At 34.5% G+C, this 18666-nt stretch overlaps 3 protein-coding genes across 5 annotated transcripts; 2 read left to right on the forward strand and 1 right to left on the reverse strand.

The window, feature by feature from the left end:
• Positions 1–4498: 4498 nt before the first annotated feature.
• LOC108211228 (myosin-binding protein 7) lies at positions 4499–6571 on the forward strand. Of its 2 annotated transcripts, XM_017382767.2 has the most exons (4): positions 4499–4568; positions 4663–5817; positions 6072–6118; positions 6296–6571. In XM_017382767.2, the coding sequence occupies exons 2-4, from the start codon at positions 4759–4761 to the stop codon at positions 6360–6362; spliced, it is 1173 nt and encodes a 390-aa protein (XP_017238256.1). In that variant the 5' UTR covers positions 4499–4568; positions 4663–4758; the 3' UTR covers positions 6363–6571. The 2 variants fall into 2 exon arrangements, with proteins under 2 accessions (XP_017238256.1, XP_063947034.1); XM_064090964.1 differs by lacking the exon at positions 4499–4568 and having other exon boundaries at positions 4605–5817.
• Positions 6572–6765: 194 nt separating this feature from the next.
• On the reverse strand, positions 6766–10324 carry LOC108213433 (probable LRR receptor-like serine/threonine-protein kinase At3g47570). Of its 2 annotated transcripts, XM_064090963.1 has the most exons (3): positions 9939–10141; positions 7478–9613; positions 6766–7338 (listed from the first exon to the last, which is right to left on the reverse strand). In XM_064090963.1, the coding sequence occupies exons 1-3, from the start codon at positions 10000–10002 to the stop codon at positions 6962–6964; spliced, it is 2577 nt and encodes an 858-aa protein (XP_063947033.1). In that variant the 5' UTR covers positions 10003–10141; the 3' UTR covers positions 6766–6961. The 2 variants fall into 2 exon arrangements, with proteins under 2 accessions (XP_063947033.1, XP_017240713.1); XM_017385224.2 differs by having other exon boundaries at positions 7478–10324.
• Positions 10325–15963: 5639 nt separating this feature from the next.
• Positions 15964–18018, forward strand: LOC108213395 (uncharacterized). Its single transcript, XM_017385185.2, has 4 exons — positions 15964–16522; positions 16608–16826; positions 16905–16994; positions 17694–18018. Exons 1-4 carry the CDS (start codon positions 16094–16096, stop codon positions 17916–17918), a joined length of 963 nt encoding a protein of 320 aa, XP_017240674.1. The 5' UTR covers positions 15964–16093; the 3' UTR covers positions 17919–18018.
• Positions 18019–18666: the final 648 nt, after the last annotated feature.

Genomic DNA, 18666 nt, shown 5'->3' on the forward strand with positions numbered 1-18666 from the left:
TTCAACTTTTATCATTCCTTTGAGACAGATTCGATGTCAATCAATGTAACTTATGACTCATAATCAAATTTACCGTAAACATGAAATTACACGATATGAAAAACATTCGAAATTACAACAAAAATATAAGGAATATTATAAATGGTCTTGATCCAGTTGAGGGACTAATTTTTACATGCAAATGCAGTACAAAGAAAAATGATACAACATGCGGCGGCGGCAGCAGCACCGCAAGCAGTGTGAGCAGTTGTATTAGCAAAATTAAGATGCTGAAGAAAAAGCAAACTAAGAGGCTGTTTGGGTTAGCTTAAAAGAAGTAAATAAGTTAAAAAGTGTTTGAAAAAGAAGTAGAAACTCTGAGAGAATGATAGTATTCTCAACTTCTTAAAAATACTTCTACTTATTTACATAAACGGGCCAGGAAAAGTAGAAGCAGAAGTTGCTTCTACAAACCAAACAGGCCCTAAATACAAGGCGTGGATAGCTTCCTGTACTGCAACATTCCTTTGTACAAAGCCTGCCAATTCCTAGGCATTGAACCCTCCTCCATGAGCCCATGCTTACTATAATCCTTCACCACCCTTGAGCCACCACAGCTACTACACGACACCGTTTTCGCGTTCTTTATCTGGTAAAATTCTCCCTTTCTGTTCTTCATCTGCAGGGGGGAAGTGCTTACCCTCTTCTTTGTTTCATCTTTTCCAGACCCTGCAAAAAAAAAAATCAAAAATATTTCGTTACACAGAAAGTTTAAGATAGTTCTCGTTAGAGCCAAATGATAAAATACAATATGATCTTAATAAGCTTTCCTCTCAATATCTTGAGGTTTTGGGAGCACAGATCACTTAACATGATATCAGAGCGGTTTAGGGAGAACTCTGCACGTAACATAAATAACGAACCTAGTTCAAATTCAATCTTGTGCATGAAGTCAGAGAGGAGGCGTTTATGAACTTGAAGAGAGAGAAAAACTATGCTTCCAGAGACTGCAATAACAGCCATCAATCCAGCTCCCATAGAATCATCCATCTCTCTCTCTTCCCTTTCAAATCTCTCACTCTGTCTTTCCTTATTACTTGTATTTATTTATTTCTGCGAATATTAATGTATGGTCTGATCAAAAATTCTTAAGGTGAACATCTTATTAAGGTCTGAAGATGATCACAACAGCGACATCAAATTAAAGAACGGGATGAGAAAAGCTGTTGTTTCAAGAATGATTCATGTCAGGATATAATGCGATATTCTAATTGGTTTGTATTTCTCACAACTGAGGTTTTGGCGGGGACTCCAATCATATTGTTCTCTGTTTTTGTATACAGATACCATCAATCTTATCCGTTTGACTTTCTTATTGACCTCAGATTCCTGGCTAATACATATATACACAATTACACATGGAGTATCAAAACTAGAAATAGCATTTAAAATAAAAATCGATGACCATTAATTTTTTATGATGCTATATAAAGATTGTGATCAATATTTTCGTAAATATAGGATATAAATTTATGAAACACTAGATAATGCACTTTTTTATAATGTTAGAGCATCTCCAATAACGTGGATATAATCTTTGACTAAATTGGACCTGTAAAACATCGTGTAAAAGTTGTTATTAATATTTTAGATTGTTAAAATAGAATATATCAAGTCAATACGATAATAAATGACGTGCAATTTTTCTACAAATTTCTTGCACTAAAAATTTGACAAATGTTGACTAATATATATGATTGGAGTGTGTGTTTTTCAAAAGACCAGCTATATTTTTTATTTTTAATATAACAACTCACATTTTAGCTAAGGGATTTCTATTGTTGGAGATGCTCTTATACAAAGAGCATGTCATCAATTTTTTTAATAACTCATATTTACAAGTTCATTTAATTATAGTTAATTCATATTAAAACATTAAAATTAAGAAAAAAAAACTATACCTATTTATTTTTAAAAGAAATTATATAAATTAAATCGAGTGTAACTAAATGTGTGTAAAGATTGAAATGAAATAAATTATTATCGGTGATTCAGTGAAATAATTGTGTTGGCCGATAATTAACCTTAATTATTTCTTTAATTCCATGATATAAATTTAACTTATATGGCTATTTCGAGTTAACAGTCACCTATAAAATAAAAAAAAGGGGTTTTTTCTTAAATATATAGGAAAAAGTAAATTTTTGCAAATTTACTTTTCTCAAGAATAGCTATTTGCAGTTTTACTACACTAAGTTTCTAAATTGCAAAAATACTACCCCTCCATTCTGCAACTGAATGCAACCACATGCAACTGAATGCCTGATTTCAAGTTCCAGTTCTCGAATGTCATTTTCGACCTCATCCTTGGAATCCATATATATATATATATATATATATATATATATATATATATATATATATATATATATATAGGGTTGCACTCCACACAGAACACCTTAACAAAAGAACAACACAGAACATTATCATAACACTTCATTTTTCATAAAAAAATGATTTGTTAAGGTTATAATTACATAGAGTTAAGTTCTATGGAGTACATAAAAACATTGGAGTATTGGAGTACAAATCATATTTTTTTAGTTTGATCCTATATAATATCTTTGATCATCCAAATTTTGATATAATCTATCATTTATAAGTTGTCTTGCACATAATTGTCAATTAATCATTAATATCTTTCAACCTTAACAAGTATTAAGATTATTGTTCTGCTTATTAGTTATATTGCAGAACATAGAGTCCTATGATTTATAAAAGTAATTATTCTACCATTTGATCACGATGTTTATGTTGCAGAACATATAATGTGCAGGTTGTCAAATATTTACAAATATTATTGGACAAAAAAAATTGAAATTTAGATGACTAGATTACATTTTATCAAACTTTGTACTCCAATACTCCAATTTTTTTTGTACTCCATAGAACTTAACTCTAATTACATATTTAATTAGTAATTAAACTTGATATATGAATTCTAACATCCAAACTCATCCAAATTATTAATATGAAATATTATAGAATCCAGATTAGAATCAAGAATAGAATCCAGAATAGAATCATATAGATATATCTTTTGCACGATTATTTTACATAGAATCATGTTATTTTTAATTTATATTTATTGTTAAACATGATGGATACTGTTTTTATTCATAATAAAACGTTAATCACCTTAAAATTTGAATTTAATTCAAGTTTTTAATGAGATTCTAAAGTGTTCTGTGTTGTTCTTTTTTTAAGAGTGTTCTGTTTTGAGCAATGGCCTATATATATATATATATATATATATATATATATATATATATATATATAGATTCCAAGGATGAGATCGAAAATGACATTCGAGAACTGGAACTTGAAATCAGGAGTTGCAGTTGCATATGAGGTTGCGTATGGTTGAATGCAATCTCATATGCAACTGAAAACTGTAAGTTATAATTGATGTATGGGTGCCCCTGGCGGGGCCATTAGATCAAAATAGAATCAACTGAATGCAACCTCATGAGCAACTGAATTTTTTTAGGGTGTGGTGATAATGTGGTGGATTTGGGTTGCAGGCCCCGCAGGGGCAATATTCAACTGAATATGCAATCTCATAAGCAAAATGCAACTGAAAACTGTAAATTACAACTGATGTATGGGTGCCCCTGGCGGGGCCATTAGATCAAAATAGAATCAACTGAATGCAACCAAATGCAACTAAATGCCTGATTTCAAGTTCCAGTCTCCAAATGTCATTTTCGACCAGATTTTCAGAATCTATATATATATATATATATATATATATATATATATATATATATATATATATATTCGAAGGATGAGGTCGAAAATAACATTTGAAAAGTGGAACTTGAAATCAGGCATTCAGTTGCATATGAGGTTGCATTTAGTTGCAGGGGGAGGGGTAGTATATTTGCAATTTAGAAACTTAGTTTAGTAAATATGCAATTAATTTAGGAAGATGGTATTTTTGCAAATAAAATCCTAAAAAATAGTATATTTGATAAATTCCCTAAAAAAAACATGCCTATTTGTTTATAAATAACTAAAAAGTTAGAATTAATAAAACATTCACATTTTAAACGGTCAGAAAAAACTCCCTCCATCTCAGTGTCCTGTTATAACTATTAAGAGATCAATCTGACCAATCTTTGATCACTAATAAAGAATATTTATTAATTATTTTAAAAATCTGAAAAATGGATATAGAAGGGGATTAGATATATTTTCTAATAAAATATTTTTTCTAATCTTTTTAAATTGAATAGTATATGTAATTTGTGATCAAAATTAGTTAACTTGACTTTTCAATAATCAAAATAAGACCCATAACATGATGAGTCAGATGGAGGAGTTAATTATCCGACAGTTTGTAGCCAGAAAAAAGTAACTCAAATGCCACATCCACAATTTTCTTTTTCTCCAGAAATCCACAATACGTTCGTGCGGCGTGTTACTTTATAATCCCCTTATTTTTACGTTTTTTCTTCTTCACATGATATTGAAAATCTCTGCACCATTCTTTTTCATATCTTTGTTTTCTTCCAAGCTTTTCCCAGGTATTATATATTTGCTCGTGAGTGTTCTTTTGCTGTAATAATATTCACTGATGTTTAACAAGTTTCTTACAAAGATTTTTTTTTATATATACAGGGGTTCCTAGCACAGGCTGTCATGCATTATGCAAACAATAATAATGTGTTAGTTTGTTATGTTATGTGAGTTCAGTTAAGCTTGATTAATCAGTTTATGTTTGCTATTTGCACTATGGATGAGTGTTGTGATTGTCAGTGTACTTGTTCTACAATGGACATGTCTGAATCAGGGCAGTTTCATCAGGAGTTTGAGTTTGAGAAGCCTGTTCTTGATGTTGCCGAGGTTGAACTTGAGAATGAATGTGTTATGCTTCGTCAAATGGTTACTAGCCAACAACAGAGGATTGATGAGATTTTAGTGGAACTGGAGGAGGAGAGGAATGCGTCAGCATCGGCTGCCAGTGAGGCGATGTCGATGATTGTGAGGTTACAGAGAGAGAAGGCTGAGGTTCAGATGGAGTTTCGTCAGTATAAACGTTTGGCGGAGGAGAAGATTGTGCATGATGGCGAAGAGATTTTGGCCTTGGAGGACTTGTTGTGTAATAGGGAGCAAGTTATTGAATCACTCACATGTGAGATGAGTTATGGGCTTAAGGAAGTTGAGGCTGAGGGAGAAAAGTTACTTATAAGCCAAAGTTATGACAATGATGTCTGTGAGGTCCAACAGGACATTGATGCTCATAATTGCCCTTCTGTTGGTGCTTCTCCGAGGCAGTATTGGCATGTTAGAGGATATTCTGATGAGAGTTCAAGTTCAATTTACACAGCAATTAAAGATACAAGTCTGGATGTTTCAACTGATGATCTTGGCAGCACTAGGAAGAAGGAATGTGTACATATATATGTAGATAAAAATCCTAATTTGCAAAAGTTTGATACTAGCTCGGAAGCTGAAGATGAGATGAGTAGTGTCACCAAGCCAATGGCTTTTACTGGAGTTGGTGAAGATTATAAGACCACACAGAATGAGCCCCTGTACATGGGAGATTTAGGGAATCCGGATTTCAAGAAGTTGTATATGAGGCTTCAGGCACTCGAGGCTGACAGAGAGTATATGCGGCAGGCACTGATATCTCTAGGTAATGAAAAGGCCAAACTGTTAATATTGAAGGAAATAGCTCAACGACGGTGTCTGGATATGTTACTTGCAAAGACACTGCCGGTGAAGAAGACATCTGTCAGGCGGAGCTTCTCTATCTTCTCATTGTTCAAGGTAACTGTCTTCCGTTTCTGAAACCTTTGACATCAAATCTTTCTTTCCCTTTCAAATCCATTGCCACTTACTTAAACTAGTATTTCCTTATTCCCGTCTTCATAGGTAATACTACTCTACAGGTTATCATATACGTAAAATCTTATTTCTGAAGAAGTCAGATGCTATCAAATTCTAGTTAAAAAAACAAGTTATGTAACCAAGTCTCATGTTAGGGGAAGAGTCTCTTACAACTCTTTCTATTTTGCGTTCAGTGGATCGTGTCATTTTTCTTCTGGAGAAAGAAAGCATGCCAATGCAGGTAAGTAGAATACGTTCTTAGATTACAAATATCTAATGTTAACTACAATAGTTGCCATTGATTCTAAGTTTCTCCCTCCCACATTAGTTCGCAATTGAAGCAACTTCTCTGTCAGATAACCTGTGACCTGAACCTGCTTCGTGTGATGCTGAAGTAATATGTTTGCCTTACTTTCAGGTGTATGTTTGGGATGTCGGCACAGAACATTGGACTGCTGGCGCTCTTAGGCAAGGGACCTCGGTAAGGCAGTGGAGTTCTACTTTAAGTATAGAAGCTTGATACTGTAACAATGACAAGTGCAGTCTGTCGTCGTCTTCTAGACTGTCTGTTCAGATAGTTTTGTGCTTTGTTATCCTTTTATACCATGGATGTGGTCTGCAAACCTTTAGTATTGTATATGACGCGCGGATTATGTAGTGTTCTGAATTATGATTTCCTCTCCTCATAGTCTTGTATACTGATACAGTTTTATGTATGATGGATGAAAACAAGACAATTACATGATTCTTAGTTTTCCCTGACTTCTTTGTCTCGGTCAGATTGCTAGATATTGTAAAGAGAAAAAAGTGATGGAAAATACGAGTTACAATATTATTGAGACAAAATGATGGAAAATACGAGTCACAAAATTGCAGAAGAAAAATGATGGAAAATACGAGTTACAATATTGTAGAGAAAAAATGATGGAAAATATGAGTTACAATATTATTAAGATAAAATGATGGAAAATATGAGTCACAATATTATTGAGATAAAATGATGGAAAATACGAGTCACAGATTCTCCCTTATCATATCAATATCAGAGAGTAAATCGTATCGGAGCTTTCCATTCTTATTCAGGTTACTTGTCCAGAAGTTTGTCTCTTGCCGTGTATAACTGCTTAACAGCAGCAGTTATATTCATGCGTTCTCTTGGCATTTCAAGTGAGCATAATATCCCGACTTCAAATATTAATGCCAGGCATACTTCCAGGGTAGCCCTTTTCTGTGACTGATTTGCAGTCGAGCCATGATCCTCTTGATCCAGTATGATCCGTGGGTCAGCGATGTCTGTCACTCTTTCAGGGAGTGCTTTCCTCACATAGTCATGAAGATTATTAACATTGTCCGTGACTATGCTGCTACATGTAGGCCGTTTTCCTGAGAACATTTCAAGTAGAAAAATTCCGTAGCTATACACATCTCCCTCTGTAGATATCTCTCCACCCATTCCATACTCTGCATAGACAATGAACGAAATGATAAAATATTTCTGAAGAAATTACCCGGAATCAAAGATCTTTAAGTATTTGTGCAACTTAATGCTATAGAGTAGTACCAAACAATGATTAAAATAGACCCCATTGTCGATAATTACCTGGAGGAACATATCCGACTGTTCCTTGCACACCAGTTGAACTTGTTTGGGTCTGATTTATGTCACTTGCATTAGATAACGAGAACCTTGCCAAACCAAAATCACCGACATGAGCAACAAATTCCTCATCCAGAAGGATATTGCTTGGCTTTATGTCGCGATGAATGATTTTTGTGTGGCTATGATTATGCAGGTAATCGACTCCCAATGCAACATCAATGGAAATATTGACTCTCTGGAGTAGTGTCAAGTTTCTTTCGCTCCCTTGAGAAGGACTTGGATGTAACCACTTGTCCACACTCTCATTCGTCTTGAACTCAAAAACCAACGCCTTGAAGTCATTTCCCTTATAATCGATGCTAGAACATGCTGTGATGATTTTGATGAGATTTCTGTGACGAATATTTCTCAATGTTTCACATTCTGCTAAAAAACTCTTCTTAGCTCCACGTACTTCAACTTTCAGTACCTTCACAGCAACAACCTGATCCGTTGTTTGGAGAACTCCTTTATAAACCGAACCATAACTTCCTTCGCCTAACAAATTATCCGGAGAGAACTCATTTGTAGCTAGTAGAAGATCTTGGTACGAGACCCTGGGGTATTGATCGTCTCTCAGTACCGAGACAGGGATATTTGTCAGCTTGAACTTTTGTCGTCGATAAAACCAGAAAGCAAGACATGCAAACAACATAGCAAGGGGAAGCAGGACTAGAATGAGTACTATTCTCTTAGTAAATGTCTTTTTCTTATTCCTTGTGATAATTGGAGGTGGAGGGCAGCTGGGTAATTGTAATGAATGAATACCTCCACAAAGCCACAAATTTCCAGTGACCGAAAAAGCACTGACATTCGAAAACAGACCTTCTTTAGGCACTTCTCCTCCAAGCTTATTGTGTGATAGATTGAGGAACTCAATCAGACGAAACTCGGTGAAAAAACTTGGAATACTCCCTGACATGTTATTGCTCGAAAGATCTAGAAATGCAAGATTTTTCAACGCTCTAAAAATAGATGGAATTTTACCTTCAAAATGGTTTTCTGCCAAATCTAGATCCTCCAACATCACACAATTCCCCAGAGTAGCAGGTATATCTCCGGTTAGTTTGTTGTTGGAAACGTATAGATGAGCCAGTTGTTTCAAGCTTCCAATGCTGGATGGTAATGCCCCTGTGAATCGATTAAAACTAAAAGAAAGGGAAACACAATGCGCAGAAACTCCAACAATTTGCTCAGGAATCACACCTCTGAGGACATTGCTAGCAAGGTACAGTTCACTTAAAGTTGTGATGTTAAACAATTCAGTAGGTATGATTCCTTCGAGCATATTGCTTTCTAAGATGATAGTCACTAATCGAGTACTGTTGCCAATCGAAGTTGGAATTACTCCAGAAATTTGATTTTCACCCAAGTCTAGAAATCCCAACTGTGATAATTCACCGACTGAATCTGGAATAGGCCCTGTTAATAAATTCTCTTTCAAAACTATTTGCATTATATTCACCAGCTTTCCAATTTCACGGGGTATGCTTCCGTATATGTAGTTTACGGACATATCTAGAATCTCTATAGTGGTGGATAGATTCACAACAGATTCAGGGAGCTTCCCTTTTAAACCACTACCCCCCAAGGCCAATTCCTTTAGATTGGTGCAGTTGACCAGAGACTCGAAGAAGCTCAAGTCATCGGGTGGCTGATTGTATCCGAGTGAGTTGGAAGCCAAATTTAGCCATACAAGACTATGAAGGCTTCCAAAATTCATTGGTACAGGGCCAGCAATATTGTTCTCTCCTACATCCAAGTCGACAAGATTGGATGCATTAGTTATTGACTGTGGAAGTGGACCTGAAAAACTGTTATCGCTGGTGTAGAACCATGTCAGCCCGGGAAGGGTGAAGGCCAGATCTTTTGGGAATGTTCCTTTCAACTCATTAGTGGTGACATCAATAGTATAAAGAGATGAAATGTTGTAAAGTGGCGTGGGAAACATACCCTTCAATTTGTTCTCTGACAATACAAGAACCTTTAATTTTGTATGATGAGAAACTTCCAAAGGTATGCTCCCAGTTAATCTGTTCTGTTCTAGACTGAGCACATGAATAGATGATATATTTCCTATCGAAGGTGGAATTGATCCTGTAAAATGGTTATTTCCGAGATCAAATTCATAAAGCCTAGGCCAAGAAGCAAATTTAGTTGGTAACTCTCCTTCAAGATTGTTGTCATTTATATTGATTCTTCTGATATTTACACATTGACTCAAATTGGCTGGGAATTCTCCTTGAAAAAAATTTGACAACAATGAAAGAGACTGCAGGCGAAACAGTCGGCCAATTTCATTTGGAATTGAGCCACGGAAGTCATTTTGGCTGAGTGTAATGTTTCTTAGAAATGACAGGTTTCCAATATGAGGAGACAATGTACCCGCTAAGTGTTGCGAAGAGAGGTTTAAGGATGTTACCCTCTGCCGCGTGGGACTGCATGTAACGCCTTTCCAGTGACAAAAGTGGATGGAATTGTTCCATGAGCTCAGCACACCCAATGGATCAGATGTTATTGAATCTTTGATGAAAAGCAAAGCTTGTTGATCAGTAAAGTTCGAACCTGAGTACACAAATCTTGAAGTTGCTAATAACAAGATTAAGAGGATGATGTATCGAGCAGAGGTGAAAATCATCATGGTTGTAAGGATGCTGAAAGCATGCAGAGATGAAGTATTATGGGATGGGAAAATGCAAGTTGAGTAGTCTCAAGTCTGTTATTACAAGCTTCAGAGCAGTGTTTTAGGAACATGTTTCGTGCATAAAATTGGATACAAAATCTTTCACGGACATTTGTTAAGTTTTGATCGGAAAGGATCCTCGTATTCACATATCATGTTATTTTGTACAAAATTTTATACCCAATTTTGTGCATGTAACAGTAGTTAGTGTTTAAACTTTACTCTGTCGAGTGACTTGACTTGGTCTGGGGCCAGAACTAATTTTTAGGTCAAGCAAATAAGGTATATTTAATCCAAAGGTGATTTGAATTCTATTGTTTAGAAAATTATGAGTGGTATTCTCACTACAGGTAAAAAGTCTCTTTCTAAGGATCAGACAGCCAATGAGCTGGTAATTGTGTAGTCATTTGGCCAAAAGTGGCAAGTAATTTATTTTAAATTTTGGCCGAAAGTGAGACCAAGAATAGTAATCAAAGTCTTCGGTCTCATTTGCATTATAATTTGAGTTTAAATTCAAAATTTCAAGTATTAAATTCTGGCTGTTGTTTCACTGACATATTTATTTACAATAAGACCTTAAGACACTGCCAAAACTTAAACACATGAGAAGAACTTATTTTTTTTTTTTTTTGACAAAATGCAAATTCACTCCATTAAATTAAAACAAGTCTAGTCGGGATAGATCCCCAACTGACAATGCAATCAGGTTAATAAACAATAAAACGAGCTAAACAAATAGCCGCATTGTTTCCAGACTGCTTAACACAATGAATCCAATGATTTTTGAAACTGAAAATGAATACAAAGGATTCTCGAGTAATCCAGCCTACATCAATCCCGAAAATGGTAGCTTCACAATTGACCTTCACAATAGTTCTATGGCTGTTTCGGTGTTCAGGCGACTCAGTTGTAAAAACTAAGCAATGAGGAACAAGAATCCTCTATTAATGAACAACTATCATTTGTGAAAAGTGAGCACATGCGATCACCATCGTTCCAAGTATACCCCAGCTATCTACATGCCGGGAGCCAGCTATAGACATGCTGAAAGTATTAATGATGCGATAAACCAGATCTCCCAAAACTCCATCCCAATCATTCTCATTGATAACGCAGGAAGACATAACAAACCACAAATATAACACCCAAAAATTGGGTACTAATCAACACACGCCAAAAGGCGAGACAGAAAAACACAATCGGACCTTTGATTTCAAAAGATCTGATTTATTCAGAAAACAATCAAGTCCACGCTCAAATCCGAAACAGATCTGAAAATAAAACTCGATTGGAATCTTCGAGATTTAAGCAACACTCGATTTTATTGAAAAACAAAAAACTAGTAAATAATGGAGAAGATGGGAGATCGAAAATGATTTGGTGGATGTAGAAGATGAAGGTGAAGAATGGAGAAGTTACGGCTAATTTTGGGAGTCGACTCTCAAAACTCTAATTTGAGAGAGAACGGGGCTTGGAAGCTTAGGAATGGCCTTCTTACATGAGAAGAACTTATTAAACACATGAGAAATAAAATTAAGAGTGAAACTCACCTCATCCGCTCGCAGTCTACAATTAGTACAAATTAGCCATCGCAGGAACTGCAAAGTACTTGAGTAGATCAGTTAAAATACAACAAAATCGATAATAATCCCTACTACCTAGCAGTTCTTAACAGTTGAAATTTTATCATTTTCAATCCCCACGTCCTCCCTTCCATAAGGATGTTTCAAGAGTGAGAGAGCAATACCACTGGGACAAAGGCCACGCTGTAAAGTGAAGAACATTACGCGGTTTAAAGATCACACAAATTCAAGCACTCATAGTTGCAGATAGAAATCTTCATCATAGGGGGCTGGAGAGAGATTTAGAGCCTGTTTGGGACACTGTTTCCAACTTTAAGCTTTGTGTAATAAGTCGGCTTTAAGTCAGAAGCCGACTAAAAATACAGAAGTTAGTTTGAGGTATTTTTTCTACAGACTTAATTTTTTTGAATTTTTTTTTAAAAAGATTACCTATAAGTCATAATTCACTCATAAAACACTTTTATTTTTATTATTATATTTTTAATAACCCATAAGCTGTTAATAAGTCAAAATTATCCAAACAAACATTTTAAACTTTAGTCACGTTAAGTCATAAGTCACGTTAAGCCGTAAATCATAAGCTCAGCCAAATGGCCTCTTAATTTGAATACAAAATAAACTAAGCAAAGGTAAACAGTAATAAAGAAAATATAGGATATTATGATATATATGAAAAGCATAGGACAAAGCAAAGGCATTCGAACAAGAGAATTATTATAAATCAAACACACTGATGATGTTTATGATGTTCGAAGATTCATTATCAGTTTGTTCTGCCGCGTGATTCTGATTTTTTCGGGTTTGATCTCGATCTGCTTTCTTACCCTTCAATTAGCTCCGGTTCTGTGGAGGATTGCCCTCAATTAGATCCGATCATGCATCACGATAATGGAACGGGAAGAGGAGTGCTGGTGATTCTTTCCCAACAAATAAAATACACACGTATTCTAATCGTCTCGTTAGAGCTCATCTACGGATTTACATGTCAAGATTCCGACATTCAAAAACAAAGGTGTACTTTTTCCGATTCTTAATTTACATGTTTACGTGACTATTTGTTTTCTTAGTATGTTCAATACTTTATGTTTTAAAAGTTTTGATGTGATATTCGGATTTTCTCTTTAAGTTTGTTTTTGTGCGAAATTATTAAATATTGTAGGTGTTGTTTTATGTCATAATTTTGTCTTTTTTGATTTATCTGGTAGATGAGAATGTTGGTGAACTGTAGTCAAGCTTATTATGTATATTAGGTGCTTAATATGTTGTCTTATCAATTTTTTGAATCACAAGAGTTTTATTTGCAATTGTGTTTTATGATCTTCTAAGGTTAGAATTTGTTCATCCTTGTTATCAGTGACAAGACGAGATATGGTGATGGTTGGTGATGATAAGATGGTAGTATCAATTAGCGTGATTTTGAAAATATTTTCATTGATTTTATTGCATGATTAAAGGCTTTGCTTTGTAAAATTGGTAAGGTGTTTGCCCTCTTTTATTAAAATAAATTGTCTTTAAAAGTAGTTATTGTTGTCTTTAAAAGTAGTTATTGCAGTTTAAATTTTAGTTTTTAAATGGTAAGTTGACTCACTTAATTGGTGTTAATCTATGAATTTTATTTTTTCTCGAATAATTGCTTGTATATATATGCTCTAAATGCTTTAATTCTTATTGATTAAAGTTTAATGCATTATGTTAACTGGTGTATATTGACTTGCAGTCTTGATTTGTACCATTTATGGGTGGCCATGATTGATGGCGTATATTCTTGGCCTAATAAACGGCAATTCAGTGCCATTTGGTTGGCTTGTTTATTACATTTTATTTAATTTGTTACTTAAAATTTTAGATATTTTTTGAAGATTGCAGTTTTATATATTAATACTTTTATCATTAATTATTCTTAGTAATTTTTTATCTTGTTATATATCTAGCCAAAGGGTCTCCCTTTGGTTAGATATATTTTTTTTTCTGTTTTCTTTCTTATATTATCTTTTTTCTTGTCAAATTATTTTTATATTTATCATTTCATTCACTTTTACCTTATTTTGATTTGATAAACTATACTGATTTTAATTATTAAATTTATTATATTTTTTTGTTATTAATGTATTGTATTTGTTTCAGGTAGCGTGGTCTTACAAGCTGGGACATTTTCTTTTCGGACATTAAAGTCTTATTGTCTAAACTTCCGGAGACATTTTCATGTCTTTCGGTTAGATGATAAACTTTTTTGAATGAAAGAAACTCCTCGGAGTATTGGCGTTTTATCGATACGAGCAAGTGTATTTTCTGTCAAAAAAAAAAAAAAGTTCTAAAAATTATTTGGTTTCTAAATAATTTAAATAGAAACCAGAAATTCAGTTTGAAATATTTTGTATTTCTCTCAAAGAGGTTATCAATTAAATTAATGATCAAATATTTGTTGTGATGCAAATTGTAGTCTATAGTGTATTTATCGTGTATATTACTAATTTTAATTACAACATTTTATAAATAATTTATTAAATTTATAAAAACTACAATTTATATCATTTTTATATAGGCAAACAATGATTATCATAAAATACAAATCTCATCAAAAAATCGTATTGATCACTAAATAAAAAGAACAGTCCACGAAATGACTAATTAGTGATTAGAGCATCTCCAACAGAGTCCTAAAATGTTCTCTAAATATATAATAAAATATGCATTTTTTAAGGGATTACTACATTTTATTGAATGGGAAGTCCAACAACATTCCCTATTTCTATTCCCTATTATTATTATAATATTATATTCAACTTGTAAGTAGGAGAGAGAAAGGAGGGAAAGAGTGGGAAAAAGGAGAAAAATGAATATTTTATTCTTAAAAATAATATGAGGAATGGTTCCACAATCCTTAAAAATGAGGAATGAAGTGGGCATCCTAACTTTTTAAGGAATGGTCAAGAAACATACTATTTTGCTGAATTACGATATTTATTTATTCCACATTTCCACAGCATTAATAAAGACAGATGACAGTTCTTGGCCAAAAAGATCGTCATTTTGTTTCTTGTCTTACTTTAATCTGACAATAAAGAAAGAATCACACAGAAATCTGATAATTGACTGAAACTAAGATTTTATTTCAGATTCAAAAAGATGATCTTTCTGCAGATATCAGAACATGCAGCCCATTGAGTTCTCAGAGGAAAAGGCCTGGCAATCAATACTCAAAAGTTTCCACGAAGCAGAGCCCATCCCGTTTCTATTACTTGTCTCTTTCTCTATTTAAGGTTGTTCTCATTTTTGCAACAAAGCCTTTTTAATAGCATTACCCCCATTCTTAGTAAAGGAGAATAGCCAAAGCCTCACTAGTTTTAGCCCGAGGCTAGACCTTTTCTTGCTGCTTGAGCTGTCTACTTCTAGGTTTCACAGCACATAATAAATCACGATTCGGTTCGATTACGAAACAGAACTCGAATATAACACGTAAAACACTTCGAATATAGTACGATTCAAATACGGCATGAAAACGTGCAATTATAAGTGACAAATTCTCTCAAAATCTCAATATATGTTGGAAGGACGACTTGCCATGAATATATTATATTTTAATATTCTTACTCAATCGAAAACTCATTATGGAGTCGAGAATGGATCATGAACATCCATCTTTGGAGCATAACTTTGTCTCTCAGGTCTGAACCATGTTATATAATCAATTTTCTAACAACCTCGAAATCATCGAAGGAGGCTTGCCATGATTATATTGTAGAATTCCGGATATAACACAGTTTAAAACTCAAATTCTCATGTAGTTCAATTTTACAACATTTATGTGACAAATTACAAATATACACAAGGACTTGCCTATACAAAAGGCAAACTTACAAAAAATGGCCATTTCTTCCCTTTCCACTAGATTAGCCAGTCTGTCACACAATTACAATGTTCCATTAAAGTCAAATAACACTGTGAAAGAAATGCTTGTGGGATTGAAAATATGTCTTACAAAAGTTGGTTGATAAAGGCCTTGCTTCACACTCATGGCCTACTCGGAAACCATCAATTTTCCACTATAAAACAACTTTTGTACAATAGTAGTAGCTATAATAATAATATTACCAATGTATTCCACATCATCACTACTTTTTTACATAGTTCTTACCAACAAATTTCAGCCTTAATTCCCCTTTATCTGAACCAACCCAAACTTTCTTTCTTAATGAGTCAGTCAATGTGTAACAACACTTCCCTTTCTTGGTGTCCAAGTCATTCCTTTTGCCTATATATGTAAAACAAACACAAGGGGACTTGTTATTTTCATCACACAAGTCACAAACCATGTCACCCCAGAACCATGAAGCTCTATGTGTAGAGATTCATGAAACAAACCATTTTATGGAAGGTTTAGCTAGTCGAACGCAGCTCGAATGTCGTAAAATCGGAGAAAAATACAAGGAAATGTATGGGGAGGAGTTGGTGCATTTGCTTGAGAACAGAACAAGAAGCCACAAAGATGAGACCAGGATTTCAGGTGAGGCTTGTGCAGGGCTGTGTATGTTGGTGGTGAACCCACATGAGAGGGATGCTATCACTGCTAAAGAGGCACTTGATCAGCAAAGTGGGGTCAACTACAAGGCCTTGATTGAGGTTTTTGTTGGTAGAAAGTCTAGTCATATTGTTTTAATTCAACAGGCTTACCAGAAAAAGTTCAAGAGGCAGTTGGACCATGATATTATCAGTATTGAACCTTCTCATCCATACAAAAGAGTAAGCCTTTCTTGCCAAAAACCCAAGAATAAATTCTTGTTTTTCGATATAAATTTCGATGTAATTCTTCCTAACTCTGTGGCAGATACTGATGGCATTGGCTGCATCACACAAATCTCACCATGCAGATGTGAGTCAACACATTGCAAAGTGTGATGCACAGAGACTTTACCAAACAGGGGAAGGAAGACTAGGAGCCCTGGATGAAGCTGTTGTGCTAGAGATACTAAGCAAAAGAAGTATTGCTCAATTCAAGCTTGCATTTTCTAGCTACAAGAAAATCTATGGGCATGACTATGCAAAGGTAGTTCTAACAACATCTTTGTGCAGTTTTAAGTCATTATTTTTTAGCCTAGTTGGTAATAATCGTCGAATTCCGCAGTCACTCAAGAATGAAAACCCTGGTGGATTCGAGGATGCATTCAAAGAAGTTGTGAGCCATATATGCAATCCATCCAAGTACTATGCCAAGGTAATATAACTTTCTCTTGCAATTTTTCTTCTGTCAAATTTGTTTTTCTTCTGTCAAATTTGTTTACTTTTTAAGCTCTTGGACATGTGAATTCCAAAGTGTGGCCACTATCAATAGACCTAGATAAGATTATGGGGGTGTTTGGTTTTCAGAAGCAGAAGCTGCTTCTAGCTTCTGCTTCTTTTGATCCGTTTGTGTAAATAAGTAGAAGCACTTTTAAGAAGCTGAGAATGCTAGCTTCTCTCTCACAGCTTCTGCTTCTTTTCCAAACACTTTATTAACTTTTTTACTTCTCACTTCTAATCCACTTCTTCACTTTAAGCACGGAATCACTTTTTTTAAGCTTGGCCAAACGGCCCCTATATATACTGAGTTCTCACAAAACATTTGTGAAAAAGGCGTATTACAGAACATCCTAAGGCGACTAGCTTCATAGCCAACACAGCTATGTAAATTGGACTTACCCGGTGGGTGGGAGTTCTCACAACACTTTGTGTATCTGAGTGTTGGAAAGCGTTGGAAAGAGATTGATTTAAACATATTAACTTTAGAGCATAACAAAGTATATTTAATTCTTCTTATCCAATTGATACCTATTTTTTCTGCTATGTTTTTCTTTTTTTTTCCCCAGACATCAAGTACATACAATCTTGTAGCTGTAGGAATAACTCTTTTACTTTTGAACATTATTGGTTTCAGGCATTGTATGCAAGCACACAAGGCACAAGTATGGACACAAGGGCCCTGGCTAGAGTTATGGTGAGCAGGGCTGAGATTGACTTGGATCAGATTCAGAGCATTTTTAAACAGAAATATGGAATGAAACTTAAGGATGCCATATCTGAGAGCACTCTAGCAGAAGATTACAAAGTGTTTCTGATTGCATTGGCCAACAAGACAGACACAGACACTTCTTGCAAATGACAACTCTCAAAAAGTTGTAATGCAAAGTTGTTGTTTTATATATTTCAAAACCTTTATTAGCTAGTGAAGCAAAGTGTAAGAATTTAATATATGACATTTAGGCTATAATTGCCATGTCCTGTTATCTTGCATTTAACATAAAAACTGGCATCCCTAATGGGCAAATGAAAGTAAATATAAAATGAAATAAAGAAGCAACTTTATAAAGAAAATGAATGTACTTGAAAAGTGCAGAGAAAGGACTGGGGCAAGAGGATTAACCTTTTTGGGGGAATCTTCTTTGAAAAGTTAAAGAGAAGGAAAAGAGGGTCTTTCTTGCTTTGTAAATTGTAGTAACGCATGTTAATATTCCTGGATGGTTCTTGCATGATTTTCTGTTCTCACAACTCACAAGTTTTTATTAGAAGTTGTTCTACATCGGTTGTGGGAGTAGCTGATAGCTGGTAGAATATAAGTGAGTTAGAACAACTCCAAAGCTGTGGGACTATCTGTCCCTCCCACTAATTTCAGTACAATAAATCCTGTAAATCATTCTTGATTCTTCATTGAATTTGCAAAGAATCCCAGGGAAATCTTGGAGAATCATATTGTACCACGTACATGACATGCCGTCAGTCTTTCATCAAAGAGCTCATCAGTCATCAGTAACCATTTGAATGGACAAATTTTAAGTCATGGTGTCCCTGAAAATTAAAGTTATTAATCTAAGTCCCGGTTAATCTTGAATAATCACTAAAATTTATTACCC

This window comes from Daucus carota, chromosome 3, assembly GCF_001625215.2.
Source record: "Daucus carota subsp. sativus chromosome 3, DH1 v3.0, whole genome shotgun sequence".
NCBI classification, from domain to species: domain Eukaryota; kingdom Viridiplantae; phylum Streptophyta; class Magnoliopsida; order Apiales; family Apiaceae; genus Daucus; species Daucus carota.